We start from the raw sequence: 24485 nt of genomic DNA, 5'->3' as shown, positions 1-24485 counted from the left end.
TGATAATATTTTCTCTGTGTTGCTTTGATCGTTTTAAAATTTGTTATATACCAAAATCATCGCAATTTAGTGTACAATACAACTAAACAAAATTAACTCATTAGCTTTAACCGTTTTGCTTACAGCACGATTTGTATACAATTATATACAAGTTTTTTTTTTGCTGTCATATATTCCAATATTTATATATGATAATGATATTTTTTTCATTTCTGATGGTTGCATACTAAACTTCAGGCAATGACAAAAAAATGAGCCAAAAATGAACTCTTAATCTTAAAAACTAAGCGTGCTGTGATTTTTAAAAAAACTTTTTTTCCGCTTTGGCACTAACTCACCGAACGCCGCCGGCATACGGGAGACGTTTTTGTAAATAGGGCTTCATGCGTTAAAGGGTTAATTATACAGGCTTATATAAAAGGAAAAATCTTTACTAATATTTAGCCTTACCTCTAGGCTAATGATTTATTTTTCCCAGGGTCCTTGTTCTAAGCTAGGCCACTTAAGGATATGTAATCCTAGGTTATAGGCAACAAACAACATCCACTATTAATCTAGTCTAAATTATTCTCATTTTACTGCCTAGATTATTGCAGGCATCGTATAATCTGAAAGGATTTTCTATATTAATGATAAGTTGTGGAACATTTCTTTTAACTGAAACATTTAGTCAGAATGACAAATTCTTTAAAACAATTTGTGCTTTACAAAACTAGCAATCAACGATGAGTCAACACCGACCATGTGTTGGCAAGAAACGCTGGGTTCTGGCTTTCACACAGAAATTAATTATAAATTCCAAAAGTTTAAAACTAAAACTTTAACTGGAACTTAATATTAGGCAATTATCTTGCTATCTTAGATGTTTCCATGACCCTCACTCATGAAATCGGAGAAAAAAGTTTAATTTTTTCGGAGCACCGGTAAAAATAAACCTTACGGCGTTGACCAACAAAGAGTAATGCTTTTTGGTCTCCGCACAGGTCTGTTGTTAACAATATGGTGGATTGCGCATGTGCATTAATCACTTCTTCTAAGGAGGTTTTGGCGATGGAAGAACCTGGGTATACAGCCTCACTGTAAAGATTTGGGAAAGTGCCCCCTTATCTTTGAGTCCATTACATACTCCATCATGTGTTACAGTGTTTATCACTACAACATAATACCCAGCCGCAAGACCAGCTAAAAATCTTTGACATTAGTTTGGTCTCTATGGAGTTCTGGTAGACTCTGCGAACAAAGCAAAAGACTACGCCATCAAAAATCAGTATTAGCATATCTTCTCTGATGAATCAAGTATGTCTTTTTAAAAGATCTTAGTATTTACAATTTTTGATGAAGTGAAAGCTTCATTTACAAATGGTTTGTAGTTTCGATTGTGTATATGCAAATTATCTTTTTTTTTATTCCATTTGTTTGTCAAGACTGAAGCAACAATGATGGACAGTGCCACAAGAAAACAAACTACCTAAAAAATGGAATGCTAAAAAAATTTGTTTACCTTTTACAGTTAGACAGTATGATGGCAGAATGCATTGCTGAATCAACAGATTTCAAAAGTAATGACTCTAGACCACACCTTACTCCTTCTGTATAATTCACACACAATGGGCCACCTGCAAAAAAAAAAAAAAGCAATATTTACAATACCAAAATTTCTTGTAATAGTTCTTTCTGACACAAATGCCAACTGGAAAAGAGCACACTGTTATTGGAATCAAGATTATTGAAGTAATATTAGACTGAAATGTCTATAACCCTATTCATGTGTGTAACAGGCTGCTGTTATACATAATAAACAAGTTTTACTTTGTAATCATAAATCTAAAAATATAATTTGCCATTTTTCTAAAACAAGTTTTGAAGTAGGAAAAATAGAATAGTGCTTGTTGGCACAGTGATAGAATATAATGGACTCAGGACAGGAGGGCTCTATCTTCTCACTACATCTCACTCACACGGATGTGACAACAGCGTAAGTCAGCTATCTTCATTACACACCAGGTCTGTGCAAGATAAATGTTCACCCTAGTCCCAAACCTTTTCGTTAGGGAAAGTGGGTGGGTTTGAGGATTCACAGCAGCTACCAAAAATAGGTTTTTCCTACATCAAAACCTGTTTTTTGATAGTGTACCCACTGTTCATCCTCAAAGGAGCTTACAAAAGAAACTGACAGGTGACAAAATGGCTTAGCTCCTAATAAATAAATCCCAACAAAACCAAGATTAATTTCTGGTCTGAGGTATAGTCACAGGTTATTAGCCATTTTCTTTATTCCAGATATCAATAGGATTTGGCAATAAAGAACACGAAACAATACACGAACCAATAAACAATATGTATTATTCTTTGTGGTTTGAAGGTGGCTTACCTCAAAAGATAAAATGCAAAACTATCTTCACAGATTTCAATTGGGCTCTCAGTGTGGGGGTAATCTAACCACATTTCCCATACAAACTGGTATGTTGCATAGATGAAGTTGGTAAGTTTTTGCACTAGGTACCTAGCAATATCAGGTAAAAAATCTTCTCGATAGACTAGATTTAAAATTCCATGTGAAGGTCACGGCTCAGAAAGGAGGACTACACAACTTCCCTCCTCCTGCTTGGGATAGAACAACGGACAGCAGTGGAATCTATTCTTTTGCCTGTTGTTGAAGAAATAAGGAACCAATGACTGTTTGGCTAATTCAGGGCTACTAGACAGGTGGTTCCATTAAAAGCTAGTAGATCATTCAAAGCTTTCGAAATCTGGGACAATGAAGGAAAAAGGTATATCGTCCTCCATTTGTTCCAGTCTTGTAGGAATGCACCTCTTGCTATTGCCTGAATGTCCAGGTTCAGAGACATATGCTGGAAGTTGATGGTTCTCGCATGTGGCAAACCTATCCACTTCCGGACTGTGGAAGCATGGTGGTAATTACTGGCTTGAGAGGGGCTCAGCATGAACCTAACCTCTTGATATAAGACACTGCAGTCATATTGTCTAAGACCAACAAAATGTGGGTCCCTTTTGGAGGTTTCAATTTTCTAAGATGGAAAGAAACCAAATAGCCCCAAGAAGCCAATATGACACTCCCCCAGAACAGGTGACCATCTCCCCCATAACTGACAATCCTCCCAATGGCCTCACCAACCTGTCAAGGAGGCAGCCATACAAACAGTAGAGTTAGGTAGGCCTGTTTGCTATAGACCCCTTCCAGGTCCATGGACAGAGTATCTTTCCAATCTCAGATAAAGTCGATCACAAAGCCTTTTTTCCTGGCATGTGAGAGCCAGACTCAGTTTAAATCCTACATTCACGATCTCAGCATTAGATCTACCATGGACCCAAACTGTAACAGGCCCAGACTTCGTTCCAATTATCATCTGGAAAAGCCTGGGCTATGAATGGAATCTTCTAGGTCCCTCCTTATTCTGGTTTGAGTGCTTTGGGAAGAGACAGCTGTCTGCAAAGAGTAGCCCAACATACTTCCAGCCTCAGAAGAAGTTTGCTGGATGTAAGGTGGGACTTGTTCCTATCAAGAAACCTTTAGACTGGAGTCTGTCGGCCACTCTCAGGTTTTGTTAGCACTCTTCTCTGGTGGCTCCCCAGATCAGCCAATCATCTAGGTAGGGCATCAGTTCAAATTCTTCATTCCTGAGTTCCCTAAAATAGGTACAGTATATACAGAAATTTATGTTTGTTTAAATTTGATGGGTCAAGGATCACCCTTCGTTCAGAGGAATGCTTCTTGGGGACGTTGAAGGGTGGTGACAAATAAAACTGTCTTTCTCTATGGCCCCTTTTAAAAGGTCTGGTTTTTTTAAAAAACTACTTAAAAAGAGGGGAGGGTGAGGCCATCTCTACCCTAGCGCATTGAAAATTATACAGTACAGCACTGTGTCCCACAAGAGGAGGACTTCCACTGCATATTATGCTACAGAAGACAACCCCAATCATTTAAGTCCATGGGGCGCCACCTCTTCCCTTCATTGTAATATGCAGTCCGGGAGTTGATTTTTCTTTCCCATAGTGGGAATGTCTTGTCCACTTTGAAAAGGGTGCTGATGTTATTGTCGTCCTTTCTTCTGTTGTTGGAGGGGTCCTTTAGTAGTGACCCACACCAAGCTTTCTTAGGCTAAGGAAGAGGAAACTCTCAAAGGTATTCTTCCCAGATTCCCCTTTTTCAAGAACAGTATTATATTGTGCAATTCTGTTGTCTGGCTCATTCAGTGAGTTGTGCAACAACAGACTCTTCAAAAAGGGTCCCAACAGATAGGGGAAGAAAGCAATAATGGAGCAAAATGTTGGAGCCCACCTATGCTTCCTTTCAAGCCTTAATGCGACACTCCAGAGTTGTAGTGTGCTCCCAATGAGGTCCACATAAGAGTTTCAGCTACTTCAGTAACCATTGTTCTGGAAGACTTTGGAAGCTCTTTCATTGCTGGAGCTATGCATAAAATTCAGCCATGGCTTTTCTGAGATTTTTCTCATAGGGTTCCCAAATTACTAGGTAGCCATGTCCATGGGAGCTTTTTCCTCTCATAGTTCCTCGTTGGGCGAGTCAGTAGAGTTGTCGGCTAGCACTTGCAAGGCCCGAGTTCAAGTCTCCAGCCGGCTAATGAAGAATTAGAGAAATTTACTTCTGGTGGTAGAAATTCATTTCTCGCTATAATGTGGTTCGGATTCCACAATAAGCTGTAGGTCCCGTTGCTAGGTAACCAATAGGTTCTTAGCCACGTAAAATATGTCTAATCCTTTGGGCCAACCCTAGGAGAGCTGTTAATCAGCTCAGTGGTCTGGTAAAACTAAGGTATACTTAACTTTTTTTCCTCTCATACGGGAGGAAAGATATTGCTCATTCCTTTGTAGCACTATCAGACACTGGGATGGTGGTGGCAAATGGCTTTATTTCTGCCATAAACTCTCGTTTCCCAGTCATCACACAATTCTGAAATTATGTCTTCACAATGAATGACTGTTTCAAAAGTGAAGAGACAGAAGGTTGATGCCTCCCAGAGATGTTATTGGTTCTCTAAAATTGTTGTTGTACTACATTTTCCATTAAACTAGAGAAAGGTTACTTTTATGGCTTTCATTAATATGGTTGCTTCTATTTGGCTTTCACTGCTATATTATTATGTAGGATAACCGTTTCCTTCAACAGTTTCTGAATTCCTATTGAAGGAGAGACCAAGTGCCATTCAGTATTGGGAAGGGCTGCTCTGTCCTGAAATTCTATACGCTCAACTCAAACAGTTTTCCTTCCATTAATTAGATATTTCCCATCAGGTAAAAGGATGCACACTGAGGTGTCTCACCAAGGATTATCAGTATCATTCTCAGGGGCGGATATTGGTGCCCTTACTACATTCTGATTTGAGGTTTTATTGTCCGACCTGGTCTCAACTAGATAAATGATTAAACTTCTTTTTGGGCTTAGGATTTTTATTTTCTTGTTCCCATGACCTACAATTTTTGGTGGGGAACCTATCTCTGCCTGGGAAGACTGTGCAGCATCTCAATCCTCTAGTTTAAAGAATGAGAAATTTTTACATATCACACCTGATTCCATATCCAGGACAGACCTGAACTCCTCTTGGGAATCATAGATAGCATCTCTGATATGCTGATGCTCAGTAGCAAGTGAGTCCTCAAAGGAGTTACACTCTCTTTGGGTCATCCTTGATACTGTTCATTATTTCCTCTTGGAATTCTGAAAGTATTGCAAGCAGAATTTTTCCATCAGGGAAGCCTGCATGAACTGATAAGCCAAGACAGTCGTATCACCACTGCCTGGCAGTATAAAAAGTACAGCAAGTGGAATTTCCTATCAGGGAAGCCTGCGTGAAATGATTGAGCCAAGGCAGTCGTATAACCACTGCCTGGCAGTATAGAAATTACAGCAAGTAGAATTTCCTATCATGGAAGCCTGCCTGCTTGAACTGATGAGCCAAGGCAGTTGTGTCATCACTGCCTGGCAGTACAGAAAGTACAGTAAGCAGAATTTTCCTATCAGGGAAGCTTGCATGGAATGAATGAGCCAAGGCAGTCATATCACCACTGCCTGGCAGAAGAGGAGTCTAGGACACAGACACTTTAGATGGGGTTGGGTGGACCCTATCACGGTCCCCGCAATACATGATTGCTGCATGGGAAAGGCAAGATTCTCAGTTGAAGTATCTGTCTCTTGTAAAACAGAAGACTGTTCTCTAGATCTTCCAGATATGGAAGGGAAATTTCAGTAGCTATACCCACCTCATGTCAGATGTATCAGTAAACTCTCCCAAAAAAAAACTCTGTCTCGATCGGAGTTGAAGCGGGAGTTCCTATAATCCACTGCTTTTGGGGTATTGACCCAAATGTGGACTCTCCTCAGAAAGAGATGGAAACACATTGCCACAGTTCTGCCAGAAAAATGTACAGTAGTTTCCTTCTTCCATACTCCTATTGCAACCTATAACTCACAGAGACAGCTTAAAAATGAGTTTTCATCATTTAACCAAATTCTCCTTTATTCCTTCAGGGGCTGGCTCATGGAAGATAGTTATGAGCCATGCAACTTAATCCAACTTGTCACCCTCCTCTGTTCATACAGCAATTCCAACATTTTTTAAATTACAGAATACACTTTGTAACATATTTTAAGGATGGTGCTCAGGTCTTCAATCACTTTTGTGGGTTCATGTGGCTTCTCTTAGCAACATTCACTTCAGGGTGTGACTTCCTGCCTACAGGAGTTTGGGTAGAAGAGACTCTGTAGCCTTGGCAGGCAACTCTCTTAGGAGAAGGATACTCCAAAATCAAACCAGTGGGTAGAAGGGACTCTCTAGCTTTGGTAGTCAACCCTTCTAAGAGAAGGCTACTCTGAATACAAACCTTCTTTTTTAACCTTGGACTGTGCCATAGCCATTGTACCATGGCCTTCCATGGTCTTGGGTTTGGGTTCCCTTGCCTGAGGGTACAATCAGGTATTTATTCATTTTTTCTTTCACTCTCCTGTTTTTTTGAAAAGTGTGTAGGACAGATTGATGAAAAAGCAAAAGTTGCTTGATGGATTATCAGGAAAGTGCCTTGGTCTTTACCTTATCTTTTCCTTCTGAGTGTTTCATTTCTAAATCCATCCTGACTGTCCTCCTCTGGTTGTTGTGGCAAGCCTGGTGGATTTCTTTTGCCTTACAAAATGTGCCAGCCCCACCTTGTCAACAAGTTGCTTCTGGCACTTTCTTCGATGACATGGTTATTTATACTCTCAACAGAATTTTTGTAAATAATGTAAATACTGTTGTTGCTAATGGTATTGTTGTTTATTGTTCTGTTGATTTTTAAAATGTTACTATTAGCTTTGATACTGATTTTATGCTGTTACTGTAATTTTAATTCTCTGGGAGACAATGAGCTGAACCCAGGGCCTGTTACTCATTACAGTAAGAAAAATTGCAAGGTACTTTACTCAAATATTCGGGGCTTAAGGTAAAATTTTCTTGATATCCAGAGTTGTCCCCGTAACTACGACTTGATGTTTTTATCTGAGACTCTTGTAAGTAGTAAGAAGTCAAAGGTTGAGTTTTTAATCCTGGGAGCTTGATGGCTCCAGTTTTATTTATCTTTGTAACATCCCACAAGTGCTAGGATGGCTGTACAGTATACACTACACTATTTAGTGTCAGAAAAATTTGGAGTGTAGCTGCCATGAAGTTCTGTTTTAAAATTTTCAGCAAGTTCTACAATGTTTATGCATTTGCTGTTTACCGCAACCAAAATATTGATGACTCTATATGTGACTGTCTTTTGGAAAGGATTAGTATGGCTTAGTCACTGGATTCAAAAGCTTCATTTGTTATTTGTGGAGACTGTAATGCACAACACAGTGAGTGGCTAAATTCAAAATTCCATATATTAACATGGCAAGTCTGGTCTTGAGTTCTGTGCATCCTTCAATTTTGTCCAGCTAAGTGAGGAACCCACACACATTTCTGGTAATAGATTAGACCTCATATTCACGATGTTCCAACTATTGTCAAGTCCAAGGTCTGTGAATATACAGGCACTTCTGATCATTGCACCATGGAGATGGACATACTTGTCAATCCGTACTGTGTATGTATTCCTAATTCCCCTATTGGAAAAACAGTCTGGTTGAAATCCAGAGCCAACTGGGATCGCACTGTTGAAGCTTGTCAGGCACTTAATATTTCAATTGCTATATTTGATCCTGATCCCAAGAAGAAGTTAAATGAAATGCTGATGGCTATTTTAATTAGATATGTCCCTAAAAAGGTCATCAAATTTAGGACAAATGACCAGCCATGGTTTGATGATACATGTAGACGAGCCTACCATAACCAACAGACCAAACTCAATGCATGGAGACAAAATGGTTCAAATGAAAATTACACCATTTTTGTTGAGTCTTCCTGTGCTGCGAATAGAACTTACCATACAGCAGAGAGAAATTACACTAATTCCTTGAAGAGGAAACTTGAAGGAATTACTCAGCCTCATCTGTGGTGGACCAAATTGGCATCATCTATTTTTGGGTCATGCTCGTCTTCCATTCCACCACTACTAATATAACAGATGATGGCAGATTGGTTACTAGCCCTAGGGAAAAGGCTGAACTGCTTCATCAAGCTTTTGAAGCTAAGCTATCAGCTGAGGATGTACAGTACCTTTCCCTGATACTTGTCATCCTGAACCACTTCTTACAAAATTTGCATTTCGCTCTAGGGATGTTAAGAAAATTCTGGATAATCTTGATAGCTGGGGTGGAGAAGACCCTGGTGGTTTCTTCCTTTGGTTTTTTAAAAAAGTTTCTAGCGTGTTGTCTCCCAAGCTTAGTACATTCTATAGATTTTTATGTTGACACAGTATCTTTGCAGATGAGCACAAGCTTAGTAATGCAGTGCCTGTTCCAAAAAGTGGCATATCAGCAGGCTGCAGTAACTACAGGCCAATCTCTATTCTCCCTGTGCTCTCCAAAATTACTGAAAAACTTATTTTTAAGCCACTATATAAGTATGTTAATTCTATACGAATGTTAGCTGATAGTCAATATACAAATAGAAAGCAACTAGGTACCTGCGATGCTCTTTTAGACTTGACCTGCCACTTACAGAGGAACCTTGATAAGGGTTTTGAGTGCAGAGTAATTCAGATAGATTTTAGTGCTGCTTTCAATTTAGTAAAGTACAAAGCACTTATCTATAAACTTTAGAATCTTGGAGTGGATGGATATGTTTTAGAATTACAGTACTTCAAGATCATCTCCATTACCCTCTTCTAGCGCAAGTGATACGCTTCACCCGTCAGTGCTCCTTACTGTTTTCAAGAGTGTAAAGCAGCAAGTATTATGGAAACATCCAAACACGAAAGTTAAGTGCTTATTTTTAAACTCGAGTTTTAAAAATTGTTAGTTTTAACTGTGGAACAAATGCCTTTTCTGTAAAGATTCCTGAAAACTGAACTTTGTTTTAGGAGCACATGGTCGGTGTCTTCAGAGCACATGGCCGGTGCCCTCTCATGATCTCTGTTAGTTGCGAAAATTTTAAAAATTTGATGTTTTGATCATTCAGTTTATAATGTGTAACCAATGAAATGTTCCACAATTTAGTATTATTTTAGATAAACCACAATAGCCTAGGCGGTAGCCTACAGAGATGGTAGCCTAACAAATTCAGTCAGAATAATGTTAATGTAGTAGATGTTGTCCATAGCCTATATCCTAGGATTACATATCCTAAAGGTGATTTAAATATTCTGGGGTAGAGATTAACCCAATTTAAGGTAAGTAAGAACCTTTTAAAACATATTCTTTTACGGAACTAGGCAGCAGCCCAGTTTACAACAAGGATCCTAGAATTCGGTAAACAGGAAACTAAACATTTTCCCTTCGGTATAACCGCGGAACTTGCGTATGATCCATATAATCTAGGACTAGGCAGTAGCTATATTAGTTTAAGTTAAACTTACAAAAACACCCCATTATTGGACAATCACTACTAGTTAGTAATCTACTAGATGATAATCTAGAACCAGATGAAAATAGTAACCTATGCAAGATGAGATAGTAGCCTAGCCTCAAGGCTACATACTAAGGCATTTGTGTTTTATGTAACCATACCCTTGTGAAATAATTAGCCCAGATTAGGCAGTATCCTAGATTAGAGTAAGTGATAACCTGACTATAAGAGTTTACATTATTGGCCTACTATATGATATCATAGACCAAATAACCAAGGATTGGATACAATCAAGGAAGTTGTCAACCTGGGCTAGACAAACATAGTAGCCTAACTGTGCTGACTCATTAGCAAATTGCTAAGTTTATATAGCCTATATATTTGTCATCTGTAAAAGTCGGGATTAGCTAATACCCTAACTAGGCTAAGAAAGAATAAGCCCAGTAGTGCATATAAACAGTATTCAAGGGTCAATAACATTAGTAAGATCTTATGAAGCCTATATCATTACAGGTGATATAAATTCTTAGAACAGACAATAGCCTAACCAGATTTACTGGAAACCCCTCAAGGGAACGTTCCGATTGTTAATTTAGTAACAGCGCAGTTGAGTATCAGACAGAAATGTAGTCTCAGCTGCACGAAACAAAACAACCAATAAGAAAATTAATTTTATGGTAAAGCTTGTATATATATCCTTAGGTTCTTAATTAAACCTAGAATAAGAAACGACCTAGAATGGGTTAAGCGAGATTCTTCTAAGAGATCTATGCTTAGATTAAAGTAGATTATACTTGAACTATTAAACTAAGCCATTTAAAACAGTAGCTTGGTTTAGCTGTTAAACAGATTAGTTTATAGAATAGTCCTTATGGCATGACAGTAATTAAAATTTCACATAAGCCATTGCAAAAGGACTAACAGCTTAAGTAATGCAGCCCTATATGCTGGCAGTCAACCTAAAATCTACAACAGTTTGTTAACTAGCATATTTTGTAGCGTATTACATTTACGCATGGTAACCAAATTAACCTGTAAGATGTAATATATTAATGGCACAAAGTTTTTTTACAAAGTGTCTGTTCTTTCAAAAACTATTTATTCTAAATTAGTTTCTAATAACAACTTGGTTCTTTCACTACAGGGCCACTACTATGCAGGACCCTCATCTCAAGTGTTCTGTAGCAAATTGCTCGGTTCGCTTTTTGCCAGTGGGTACGGCCCATTCCACCTGCCACGAGCATAGTCCTTGCAAAAATCAGGACAAATTTGCCTGGTCGCCAGATATGTGCGAAGTTTGCAGTGTGCTCTTGGCAGCAAGTTTCAAGGACGAAACAGCTCGTTTCAGGCTGTCTCGATGGGTCCTAGGGTTCAGCAAGGGAGAGGAAGGGGGAGATTATATCTTTCCGGCAGATCTTCGGCAGCATATACTTAACCCGTTCTCAGAGGATCCATATTCGGGCCAAAACCCAATAACATCAGTCCCCAGGACCTCCCAGGCAAACCCTGCGGAGAAAATGGAGGAAGTTCCTCTTGGAGGTGATCATCACTTAGATGAAATTGATATTGCTACCGAAATGTCCTTGCTGAACCCAGAAGGACCAGGGACACTACCTTAAGCTTATCGGGGCAGAAACTTTCCAGAAGGAATTCAATCCCCCATGCATATTTCAGAAGGTGATCAGGATCCTTCCCACAAAAGGGATACAAGGATTCAGTTAACCCCAAGTGAAATGACTACATATTCAGAGGGGTATAGTAACTCACCCAGGACTTCTACTCCCTGGGCTACAGGCAGTCACACTTCGGCTGAAGATGCTCAGTCAGAATATGCAAGCTCACCCAAAAGGGATAAACAGTTTGCAGTATTTGACCAGTTCCGCAAGGAAATTATGAGCAACATCAAAGATGCCCTTGCCACAGAACGGCAGTACATAATGGGCATTTTGCATGATTCCGAACAGGAAATTAAAGAAATAGAGTCAGTGATGTACACTCCAAAGTGTATAAGTACTTCATCCTGCAATCGAAAAGGGAGAGTGGAAACAACAGGGGCTCCAACATTCTCCTCTATTGATGATCCTATCAATCCTTGGCGAGACGCTTCAATGTGCATTTTCTCTCCTGATGGTAAGTATCTCATTAACGAGAGAAAAACCATGATTGAAGTTGTTCATGTGGAGTTTGGAGACAAGGCAGCATTCCCTAATACGGAGTGGCGCCTGATTCCACCGTTACCGGACATGGAGAAACCTCAAAAGGAAACAGTTCTATTATGTGGTAACACACAATTAAAAGCTGTTGATGATGCCCTTTACCAGATCAATGGTAGGTGGATCTATACTCCCATCATGAATAAAACTCAATTAGCTCACCAAGTACCTCCAGCCTTCTGTCCCTTAACTTTTAAAATAATTAATCATGTGAAGACAAACTTCCAGAATTATGTAGTAACTAGAAAATGGGAGCCATTGGCAGAACTAAAACCATTTGTCACAGTCCTCCCGGTTTCGAAAAATTCCACCAAGGAGTGGGCAACACTTCAGCTCCCTTTCGAAAGGGAAAAGCTCCCCTTGGATGTTGCTACTAAACAATTTGGGACTCCTATGAGAAGAATCTCAGATGAGACAGCTTCGTCAGAATTCCGTGCTAGGACTCTTCTCCTCAGTATCTTGACCTCTTCCACCTTGCTAGAAGCTGCCACCAAAAGGCTTCCAGAGGACACCAGGACATATTTTACTGCTGTGGCTAAAAGTCTCATGAGAACCCTATGGGAAGCACTCTACGACTTTTTAGACTGGCGCTTAAAAGCGCGAATGGAAACATTGGAGGGCTCCAACAAGTCACTTCCTAATGTAACGGCCTTATTACAGTCTAATCCCTTCTGTAGGGACCTGTTTGAGGATGCTGTGGTAACACAAGTCAACAAGCAAGCACGACAACAAAATTGTACTGTGTATGCTCTTCTGGGAAAAGGAGAAATTGGGAAACAAAAACCCAGAATTTCCCTTTACCCAGCTCAAAAAGGCTCGTTTTGGTCAAAAATCATATAAGCCTGCAATCACCTCCAAATCTTTTCCTCACAAACAGGTAAGTAGCCAGAAAGGACAACCTCCTTCAAAAGTACAGCAACAGCCACATAAGCAAGGACATCCTTTTCATAAGGTCCAAAAACCATCATACAAAAGAAAAGGAAAAGCAACGCCTGGAATGCCCATCAAAGGAAAAGGTAGAGGAAGAGGAGGATATCAATAGGAATTGTTTGGTCGGGTGTCGACTCCAAAGACACCACAAAGAATGGAAGTCTTCTCTTGGGGACACAGCATTGTTCTCAACGGACTGGGGTGGAAATGGTCCCACCCTCCCCCTCCTTTAAAGGGGTTCTTTCAAGCATCAAATCCCTCTCTAGAAGATTACGTGCAGGAGGCCCTATTAAAAGGTGCCATAGAGAAACATACAAGTATATTCGCCACCAGGCACGTCTCTTCAGTGTTCCCAAAAAGGATTCCTCCGAAAAAAGAGTGATCCTCGACCTATCAACATTGAACAAGCACATTCTTTGCCAAAAGTTTCAGATGACTACCATTGCCCAAGTACGTTCAGTCATTCCAAAAAGGAGTTGGACAGTTTCTATAGATCTGAAAGATGCATACTGGCACGTCCCTATTGCCGCTCCCTTTCGCCCCTTCCTAGGGTTCTGGATAGGGAAAGAGACTTACAGGTTCAAAGTCATGCCCTTTGGACTAAACATTGCCCCAAGAATTTTTACAAAACTAGCAACGGTAATCGTCCTGGAACTCAGGAAGGAAAGAATAAAACTAATATCTTACCTAGATGACTGGTTAATCTGGGGGGCCACAAGAAAAGAATGCCTAAAAAACTTAAGAGCAGTGATCAACAGACTCCAGTCAAAAGGTTTCCTAATAAATTGGGAAAAATCCCGTCTCACACCCAGCAGACGTTTTCAGTGGTTGGGACTGTGTTGGGATACTCTTCAGGGCCTGTTGTCTCTCCCCATCAAAACTCAGAGCAGGATAAGGAAAGACCTCAAAAGGTTCCTAGACCAGCCCAGAATTTCAAGACAGCAATTAGAACGCATGATGGGTCTACTGCAATTTGCATCCATAATAGATCCAATACTCAGATTGCAATTGAAAAACATGAACAAATTTTGGCTGTCACACGCAAGACAAAAGCTGCGAGACAGATCTCACCAAAAGAATCAAAAAGTCGGGAGATACTTCGGCCTTGGACCAGGAAGGAATCTCTGGCGAAACAGGTCACCCTGACTCCTCCATCTGTAAGAGTGACAATACACACAGATGCCTCATTGACAGGTTGGGGAGGACATTGGGAGGATCGTCAGGTGGTCAGTTTCTCTGAGGAAATGTCATATCAATTTCCTGGAACTGATGGCCGCGTTTTTGTCTCTCAAAAAACTCAAACCTCCAGAAGAGACACACATTCTGTTGGTCCTAGACAACACGACTGCAGTGTCCTGCATCAAGAGATCGGGATCACGTTCACCTCCTCTCAACATGGTAATGCTTGCCATTCTTCAGATGGCACAAGTAAAGAAGTGGCACCTGTCTGCAATTCACCTCACAGGGTCTCTCAATGTAATAGCAGACTCTCTATCGAGGAAAAGACAGCCTCAACGGAGTGGATGTTGGACAACCACTCTTTCCAAACAATAGCCAACATGCTTCCACAACCGGAAATGGACCTGTTCGCCACATACGAGAACCACAAACTTCCAGTATATGTATCTCCGAACTTGGACAATCAAGCAATAGCAAGAGATGCCTTCCTACAAGACTGGAACAATTGGAAGACGATATATCTTTTTCCGCCATTGTCCCAGATTTCGAAGGTTCTGAGCAAACTCCTAACCTTCAAAGGAACAGCTTACTTAATAGCCCCAAACTAGCCAAACAGACATTGGTTCCTATCGCTTCAACAGCGGGCGAAAAGATCAATTCCACTGTCGTCCGCTGTACTATCCCAGAAAGTAGGAGGGAAAATTATTTACGCATCCTCCTTTCTGAGCCGAGACCTTCACATGCGGATTTTTTAAACATTATCTACCGTGAAAACTACTCACCCAACATTGCCAGGTACCTAGTGCAAAAGTTACAGACGTCATCTGTCCGACAATACCAGTCTGTATGGAAGATATGGTTAGATTATATCCATACTGAGAGCCCAGTTGAAATTTCTATAGAAACACTTTTAAATTTTATGATATATCTTTTTGAAGACAAACGCCTTGCAGTTACAACAATCATGTCATACAAGACAGCATTATCAGAACCCTTGCTTTATGGATTCGGGATTGACTCCAGCATAGAAGTCGTTACTTCCCTTCTACGGTCTTTTGCTCTATAAAGACCTGCTCCCGAAAGACTCCCAATTACTTGGTCCCTGAACAAGGTACTTGGACTTCTATCTACTCCTCAGTTCAGTGGATCCAATACAACCGCAACTCTCAAACTACAAAAAGCGATCTTCCTAATTGCATTAGCTCCAGGGGCTCGTATTAGTGAACTGGGCTCTCTTCGACGGGGACGATATATCACACAAACTGTTGATAATCATTTATTATTGTCCCCAGGCCCATCATTCCTGGCCAAGAATGAGGATCCTTTAAAAAGGAAATCTCCTATTCTTATAAGGAAACTTAATTTAGCAGACAAAACATTATGCCCAGTTCAAGCACTTAAGGGTTACCTAGAGGTCACGGCAAACATCCCAGAAGGTCCGATTTTCCTACACCCTAGCACCTAATAAACCACTCTCTCTACAAGGGCTAAGAATAATTTTAGTGTCCCTAATCAAAAAAGCAAACCCACACTCCTTTCCCACGTCACATGACATAAGGAAAGTAAGTACATCATTGGCCTTCTTCAGAAATGTCTCCTTTGAAAAGCCTCTGAAAGTACAGGGTGGGCATCAGAGACAGTGTTCTTAAAACATTACTGCCATGAGCTCGAACAAATTCGTCTGCACTGCATGTCAGTAGATGGAATGGTTAGTCCCGACCCCATAGGCTCTACAGCAGAAAACCAGGGGTCTTCCTAACAGGTGAGTATGCTGACTATTGCTGGGAAAGATACGAAAAGACTGCAACCACACCCAGCATACTTAGGTAAGTCACTACAGAACTTCACCCTAAAAGTGCAAGTTCTTGTTTAGTTTCTCATTTCTTGTTTCCAAAACCCCAAAAGGTTTTTTGGAATAAGGAATGGGGCTTGAAACTTGTGGCTTGACCTTGGACCATAAATGTTTTTTCTTTGGGTTGTTTGGAATTTAAATTTTAAGAGCTTAAGCCTTTTGTCACCTGTCAATTTCTTTGGTAAAGCTCCTTTGAGGATGAGACAGTGACTACGCTATCAAAAAACAGGTTTTGATGTAGGAAAAACCTATTTTTGGTAGTTGCTGTTGAGTCCTCAAAACCCTCCCACTTCCCTGACAAAAGACATGGGATTTGGGCAAGGGATAATCCTACATTGACCAGCAGAGAGTAATGGAGATGGTCCTTTTGCCTGCCCGGTCGTAAAACAAGATGGCAGACGCGCATGTGCAATAGTCACTTCTTGCAGTTTTGACGTAGGAAAAACTGGGTTCAGCTTCGCTGAAGATAAGGGAAAATGCCCTCTTATCTTTGAGTCCATTATACTCTATCACGTGTCATAGTGTTTTCATTACGACACAATACCCGGCTACAAGACCAGGCTAGAAAAATATTTCTTTGATACTAGTCTAGTCACCATGGGAGCACTGGCACACCATGGGGGGTAACTCCTTTGAGGACTCAACAGCGACTACCAAAAATAGGTTTTTCCTACGTCAAAACCTGTTTTTTTATGATAAAAAAATTATTTACTAATTTTCAAATATTAATATTAATGTAAATAAACAGCAAAATATCAATAAAATGCTAAATTAAAATAATGCAAAATCACAAAACAGCTTACCAATGTAAACACCTCACTTCAACCTCTCTTTCAGTATACATATCCTTTAATAAAAAAACACAGTAAAATATCATTAAATCGTTATTTCACTTACAGAATCCATTTATACTGTACCGTATTATTATACCAATCTACTATCATCATAATATGTATAAAAAAATAATCGTCCCGACATTTGTAATTTTTTTTACTGATGTGAACATGATATCAGTTCTCTCTCTCTCTCTCAGTATACATAATACTTTAATGAAAAACCCAGCAAAATATTAATTAAACATTATTTCACTTACAGAATCCATTTATACCGTATTATTATATTGATCTATTACAGGCAGTCGACGCTTACCGGCGGCATCGGTGATGTTGTTAACTAGATTTTCAGCGCCAGTAAGCGATTTATCGGCACTATTATCGTAGATTTTCAGTTATCGGGATTTTCGGTTAGTGGTGCTTGCCCGGGAACGGAACCCCCACCATTAACCAGGGACTGCTTGTATCATCGTAATATATAAAAAAACAATTGTCCCGAATGAGTGTGTGTGCATAGGTACATGTTGCCATACTTTTTTTCTTTCTCTGATTTACTTTACTGTACTTCATTACAAATTTAGTTGATTCTATGATTATCGCACATATAACAGTACACAAGAGAATATTTTATCACTGTTAATGTGTCATCTCTAATCATTGTAAAAATACTTAAAATCCAAATTTCATATGTGAGCAACACAAGATTTTACTCTCCTCCCCAGCTGGTTTAACTGGCTTGTCAGTCTCGTGCTTAGACTTTGATGTAAGCACCTCAGTACTCTCTCTCTATCATTTGTATGCTGAGAGAGAGAGAGAGAGAGAGAGAGAGAGAGAGAGAGAGAGAGAGAGAGAGAGAGAGAGAGAGAGAGAGAGAGAGAGAGAGAGTTTTATCACAAGTTTAGTTGATTCTAAATACTGTATGATTAACACACACAACAGTACATAAGAGAGAATTTATCACTGTTAATTGCATTTATAATTTGGTATATTTTCAAAGCATATTTAAATATTTAGGTAGAGTACTTAAGTCTATTTGTGAATTCCCAATGTTTCCCCTATCTGAAAAAAGAAAATGGGACAGCTTCAATGCTGTATGAGAAAAAATGGCTGTGCCTGAATATATGGAAAACTTGAGCTTAGTTTCCACACGTAGCTGTAAGCCATATATTTTTAAAGGTAAAATGTTGTCAGATGGCTTTGAAATTATATTAAAGGGTTTTAGGATGATAGTTTAAGGTACATTTGGTATTTGAACTATTAAAATAGGCAGTTATCAGCAATTTTACAGGCGGTTACCAACTTAACACGGGTGTTTGTGGCCTGTAACCCCCGCGATTACGGGGGACATACTATATGGGCAAGTTTAGCACAAACTTCATCAATTGCAGTAAACAATTTTTTTTTAGTTTTTCTCTGCTATCTTCAAAGTCTGTACCTGTTACTATTTTCACTTTAGTATGCATTTTCTTCCAAAAATGCTTTAAAGAATACAAAACATATACAGTAGACCAAAAGCCCAGAATGTGAAATCATCCTTAACATCTTTTCCTTATATCAAAGCTACTTTGATTATTTTAAAGATTCATCACAATCAGCAACAAAAAATACTCTTCATTCCTCAGAAAATAATGATGGAAAACTCAAATAGACTGAAGAGTTAATGTTCTTACTTCTTCAAGGGGCATACCAAGTGTTCTTTTTTTATGAATTTCACCAATAAGAATACAGAGTACCAGTGGCCTTTTATCTCAACAAACTCTCACCATATAACTCATTTTTTTATAGTGCCCTCTAACCAACTCTTGAAAACTACAGAGAAGAAATGAGGATAACGTAGTGAACATTTGCAGTACCTCACCTGGTTTCAATTTTGAAGTTTCTGGTACAGGAAGAGTTGACATGATGGCTAATTTACCAATGTCTAGGACCAAACTCTCACATAGGGAACTTAATCTCAAACATTCTTCTTCAACCAAACTGGCAACTTCATTCTTAACTCCCTGAAAGATGAACCAAAAGCCATTATGATGAACCCGAATAACCTACAGAGTAGTATGGACAAAATTCATCTTCAAAAAATTATTTTCAGTCAAAACAGCTATTTTTAGCTATAATACACTAGCTTGGTGATTTAACCCATTTAACTGTCTGGAATAAGTCCTGTATGAAATAATAGTTAATACCCCTTGTTATAGAGTGGTATGGAATAAAATAGTTATTAATACTCTAGCTACATATCCATACACACAACTCTGAACTTTGAAGAGAAGGAAATATGAGAAATTGCTAAATAAACATGAAATATCAACTATAAAACTAGGTACAAAGATCAGCAAGCCAAACTGGTGCCTACAAAAGTCTTAAGGGGAGCGCTGACTCCATAAGGCCCCATTATGAAGTAAGTGCTTATAGCTACTTTATGAATGAAAGGATTTGCTTCAAATTTTTACCATTTCTTCTTCAACATGGGAAAGTTAGAAGTTTGACTTCTAAGTTATTTTTTTTTTTGCATCTGACAAAAAGATTTTAAAAGTTTTCAAAAATATGAAAAAAAAAAGTTTCACTCAAAAATGAATTTTCCGCATACAAAATCAAGATATACAGTAAACGCCCCGTATTCACAATCTCGATTCACAGACTCACGTATTCACGGATTTCTCTGTGGAACGTATCTACCCTTATTCACGGAAAATTTGCCCATTTGCGGTATTTTTCACTAAGAAATATTCACTAACTACTGTATTTTCACCTCATTTTCATGACTAAATGCACTTTTTGTAATAAAAATCTTAAAATACTCAGGTAATGCTCGAGTTACAATAATTCACCTTACGATGATTCGATTTTGCAATGGGGTAAGCAATTAATACCAACTGACAATATTATTTATAAAATATTTTTAAATTTAGCGCGGGCACAGGCAGCAGCATAATCAGGCAGTGAGAGAGACCAAATTACAACAGACAAGTTTTCCTCCATCTCTTTATCCCATCTTCTAGTTAAAAAAGTAAAAGAGAATGACAAAAGTACTGTTAGTAACGTTATACTCTTGCGTAAATGCGTACAGCCATAAACAACTGATCGAGAAACTGTTGTTTTGCTCATAACCAAATTGGATAACAATAGCCATTTACCTGGTATTTCAACCATCGTATGGTAATAAACAATTACCGTAGCTTATAGCACAAATGACGTTAAGTAGAATAGGACTGATATATTTTTACATTATATCCCTTATTTGGTATGGATAAAAGATTGTCAAGGAAATATACTGCTAAATTTAAGCTGCAAGTTGTAGCTGAAGCTGAGAAAACAGTGTTCAGGCTGCTAATGACTATACTTTAAATTATCGTGCATCGGCAACATGGATGAAACTTGATCGTCATTAAAATAGGAGAGAAAGTATTTTAATCAAAACTAATGGGCATCAAAGAACACATCACTGTTATTTTTATGGAGATAAACAATAAATACATAAAGCTTGTATCATGATGAAATCAAGTGAAAATAGCAAACGGAATCTTGAATTTTTTTTACACAAAACAAACGTCCCCAAACAGCCATCGTCATCTATTAACGAAAAAATAGATAAATTAATTTCACAACTAGACATATTTTAGTTATATTTCAACTTAACCCTTAAACGCCAACTGGACGTATCGTATGTTGACTAAAATTGTCTGTCGGGTGCCGAGTGGACGTACCGTACGTCGACTACAAAAAATTTCAACTTCGGTCAACTTTGACTCGACCAAAATGGTCGAAAAACACAATTGTAAGCTAAAACTCTTACATTCTAGTAATATTGAATCATTACCTTCATTTTGTAACAAACTGGAAGTCCCTAGCACAATATTTCGATTTATGGTGAATTTTTGAAAAAAAACTTTTTTCCTTACGTCTGCGCATGGTAACTTGGCCGAAAATTTCGGAAATTCTTTCGTCATTTTGTCATAATTTTTGCACCGTTTTATATTCACCGTTACATAAAGTTTTATATATATGAAAATGTGCGCAATTTCATGTAAAATACAACAAAAAACAACCCATGGTTGTAGCTTTTATCAGTTTGGAAATATTTTCATATAAATCACAATAAGTGCCAAAATTTCAACCTTCGGTCAACTTTTAGACTCGACCGAAATGGTCAAAAAACGCAACAGTAAGCTAAAACTCTTACATTCTAGTAATATTCAATCATTTACCTTCATTTTGCAACAAATTGGAAGTCTCTAGCACAATATTTCGATTTATGGTGAATTTTTGAAAAAACTTTTTCCTTACGTCTGCTCGGTAACTTGGCCGAACATCTCAGAAATTCTTTCGTCACTTTGTCGTAATTTTTGCACCGTTTTTCTAATATCCGTTACATAAAGTTTTACGTATGAAAATGTGCGCAAATTCATGTAGAATACAAAAAAAAATAACTCATGGTTGTAGCTTTTATCAGTTTTGAAATATTTTCATATAAATCACGATAAATAGAAAAAATTCGACCTTCGGTCAAATTTAACTTGACCGAAATGGTCGAAAACTGCAATTGTAAGCTAAAACACTTACAGTCTAGTAATATTCAATCAATTACCTTCATTTTGCAACAAATGGGAAGTCTCTAGCACAATATTTCGATTTATGGTGAATTTTTGAAAAAACTTTTTTTTACGTCCGCTTGTTACAAATTCATGCATCATTTTGTGATAATATTTTCTCTGTGTTGCTTTGATCATTTTACAATTTGTTATATACCAAAATCATTGCAATTTAGTGTACAATACAAAGAAAAAAAATAACTCATTAGCTTTAACCGTGTTGCTCACAGCGCGATTTTTATACAATTATATATGAAATTTTTTTTTTGGTCATATATTTCAATATTTATATATGATAATATTTTTTTTCATTTCTGATGGTTGCATACTAAACTTCAGCCAATGACAAAAAAAGGAGCCAACAATGAACTCTTAATCTTAAAAACTAAGCGTGCTGTGATTTTTTTAAAAAACTTTTTTCCGCTTCAGCGCTAACTCCTGAACGCCGCCGGCATATGGCAGACACTTTTGTAAATAGAGGCTCGGCGTTTAAGGGTTAAAAACACATCGTATAACAAAAAATAACCTTGACCCATATAAATAAAGTATCTAGAGATTCATTTACGCCAACCAGAAGCAAGAAAAGCGCTCTGAACTGAATTAAATACGGCGAAATAAACACATCATAAACAATTTCCAAATGAAAACATTGATTGCAACGCTATGACTACAATTTATAATACAAAAGCAATATAAGAATATATACAATATTACTGGATACAGTGAATTAAGGCATAACATTTTAAAAGATGCATATTCATTATGCTGACGTTTGTGTAATACAATATGTGAATACAGAGTACAGTATAATGTAGGCTACGCTACCATATATGTATACAATGTACCATAGTGTATGCTAAGCTAATTCTTGTTATTCAATTTCTCTTTCACTGAATTATCATAAGTCACTTTGCATGAACCTCCAGAATTAGCTGATATTAATAACTACTATACCGTGTATGTATAGAGTATACTTTATAGGCTACGCTACCATATATGTATACATGGTACCGAATACCCTAGTGTAGCCTAGGCTATGTTTGTAAGTTTTGGTATTTCTTACGTTTTTTCCAACAAACGATGGTTTTATTTTTTAACCTAACCCCATCGTAATTAGGATAATACTTGTATAAGCATTTTCAGTTTGTTTTGTGTCTGTTTGAACTATCAAAATAGGCAGTTCTAAGTGTTTTTAGAAAGGTTCTAAGTATCCACAGGTTTTAGCTATTCGCTGGTGGGGGTTGTGTGGGTGGGTGTGTGGTGGGTGTGGGGTGTGTGTGTGTGTGTGTGTACGCATCCCCCGCGAATACAGGGGTTTACTGTATAGTTATACTATACTGTAAAAGTTTCATCAAATTTGGTTCAGTCTTCTTGGAGTTATAAGCATTTATTTTTGAAAAAAACTACAGTAAGTTTTGAGAAAATGGCAAAAGAAAATATTTATGGTTATTTTGTAATAACTATGAAATTATGACAGTTAGAAGGCTAATTTTTCACTAAAACTATTTTATCATATAAGAAATATGCCCTGAAATTTAAAATAGAATCAAATGAATAGAAATGTGCTCTCTCTTGATTGATATGTTACCTAAAATTTGCATTTATATATATATATATATATATATATATATATATATATATATATATATATATATATATATATATATATATATATATATATATATATATATATATATATATATATATATATATAGACAGGGTAACAAGGAGATAACCGGTCATCAAAAGGTGATATATTTATTGTCGACGCGTTTCGTAACAACATAGTTACATCATCAAGGCTAAAAGAGAAAACAACACAAATTAAAAATACATGGAATATAACTCTGACTTGAAGAGTCTCAACAAATTATACAAAACTTACATTAAAACAAAACAGTTTAAAAAGCACCTGCTAGACTAAAAGTTGAAGCCTGAATGATTCAGAAAGGTGGGGGAAGCAGCGAAGAAAACTGGCTCAAGCCAGATGCAACTGTACAGAGGTGGTGTGAGTGTTCAACTTGGCACTAACTGCTTAATTAATAACAACTCTAAGATGAGCAGTTCATGTAAACGGCTTGTTTGGCCCAAGACAGAGAAGTCAGAATAGTTAATGCTGGTATTACAAATTTTTGTGTGATTTCTGATATTGGAAAATTTGGGATTGGACAATCTGCATCCAGTACGATGGCTGACACCATTATGTTAACCAGCTCTGACCTTAAGCAATCGTTTAGTCGAACCTCCGTAAGTCCCCAAATTACATCTGGGGCAAGTATATTTATATATGACTGAGGATTGCATTATTGGGAAGATTCTGTCTTTAAATTTAAAAAGTCATCCTATTGTAAGGGGATTTTTTGGAATTAAAATAACTTGCAACATATTAAAGTGTTTTTCAATTGCAGACTTGAGATTTCTTCCAAATTTGTCATCTTGGATGTATAGAATACTGGCATATAGTTTCTTTCGTGGAACAGTGCTTTTGGACGGGAGTCAGATAGTTTCTTATTTATCAGTGCAAAGTTTTTTCATAACATAAAAATTCATTAATGTATGCTATCAATGTAATGTTTTCTCCATAACCTATAAAAAATAATACATGCTACCTACAAAAAATAGTAGGCTAAATGCTACCAGGACAAAATTTTTTCATAAATTATAAAAATTATATAAAATAAATGCCCTAATGAGGTTAGGCCAGGACATGGTATTCTAGGAAGGGTTTGTTCCCATCATTGTACACTCGCCCTAAAGTTTTCTTCATAACCTATAAAAATATATGCTGTCAATATAATTTTCTGCATAACCTATATACACTACCACTGTACATGTTTTCCGTTCAGATATTGGTGAGGCAAACAAACAAACAACTGCGAAGATAAAGTAAACAAATGCTGAACAACCAAGCTTCACACGTCACAAGTCAGACGACAACTCACTGC

At 37.8% G+C, this 24485-nt stretch overlaps 1 protein-coding gene across 1 annotated transcript in view; it reads right to left on the bottom strand.

The window, feature by feature from the left end:
- LOC136831345 (kinesin-like protein KIF14) overlaps positions 1-24485 on the bottom strand; it is a 563293-nt gene that overhangs the window by 49294 nt on the left and 489514 nt on the right. The window contains 2 exon segments of the mRNA XM_067091651.1: positions 1502-1616; positions 18810-18951. Coding sequence (XP_066947752.1) covers positions 1502-1616; positions 18810-18951 — 257 coding nt within the window.

The sequence above is a fragment of the Macrobrachium rosenbergii genome, chromosome 48 (genome assembly GCF_040412425.1).
Source record: "Macrobrachium rosenbergii isolate ZJJX-2024 chromosome 48, ASM4041242v1, whole genome shotgun sequence".
Taxonomy (NCBI): domain Eukaryota; kingdom Metazoa; phylum Arthropoda; class Malacostraca; order Decapoda; family Palaemonidae; genus Macrobrachium; species Macrobrachium rosenbergii.
The sequence above is the reverse complement of the archived record's forward strand: the minus strand, read 5'-3'. Positions and strand labels throughout refer to the sequence as shown.